The sequence below is a fragment of the Macadamia integrifolia genome, chromosome 2 (genome assembly GCF_013358625.1).
Source record: "Macadamia integrifolia cultivar HAES 741 chromosome 2, SCU_Mint_v3, whole genome shotgun sequence".
Classification (NCBI taxonomy): domain Eukaryota; kingdom Viridiplantae; phylum Streptophyta; class Magnoliopsida; order Proteales; family Proteaceae; genus Macadamia; species Macadamia integrifolia.
This window is the reverse complement of record NC_056558.1, coordinates 40,057,951-40,058,423: the sequence shown is the minus strand read 5'-3', so window position 1 is coordinate 40,058,423 and position 473 is coordinate 40,057,951. Positions and strand designations below refer to the sequence as shown.

Here is a 473-nt window from a genome sequence, read left to right as displayed (position 1 = left end):
TTTATTTTTATTTTTGTTGGCATCATTAATTCCTTTACTTTATTTTGTACTCTTTGACATGTTAACCTTATATTAGGTTTTTTTTCTATGAACCTCGAATTCTTCTTAAAGAAATACAGTATAACATAGGCCAAAGAAAGAAAGAAAAAATGAGAAGAAGAAGAAGATAGTAAACCAATCTTAATGAAAAGCAACTATCTAATATTTTTTTAAACTAAATCACCCATTACCTTGGTATAATTTGCTTGTTCTAATAACCATGCCTGCAACCACATTAAATGGAATGTTACATATAATGTTTCCCATCATCGCAATAAATTTCATACAACAAAGAAAATTCAATAGGAAATGACATCTTGTCTTCAGGAAAAAAAATATGAAAAAGGAATTGCAACATGGTGATCTGCATCTAATAGTATAGCCCATACATAAGAAAAAATTTAACAGAGGCAAAAGGGAGGGGGGGGGGAAGA

At 29.8% G+C, this 473-nt stretch overlaps 1 protein-coding gene across 1 annotated transcript in view; it reads right to left on the bottom strand.

The window, feature by feature from the left end:
- Positions 1-10: 10 nt before the first annotated feature.
- LOC122065581 overlaps positions 11-473 on the bottom strand; it is a 6,058-nt gene continuing 5,595 nt past the window's right edge. Inside the window, exon 4 of the mRNA XM_042629403.1 lies at positions 11-263. Within this exon, the coding sequence (XP_042485337.1) occupies positions 220-263 (44 nt within the window). The 3' untranslated portion in view covers positions 11-219. The remainder of the gene's footprint in view (positions 264-473) is intronic.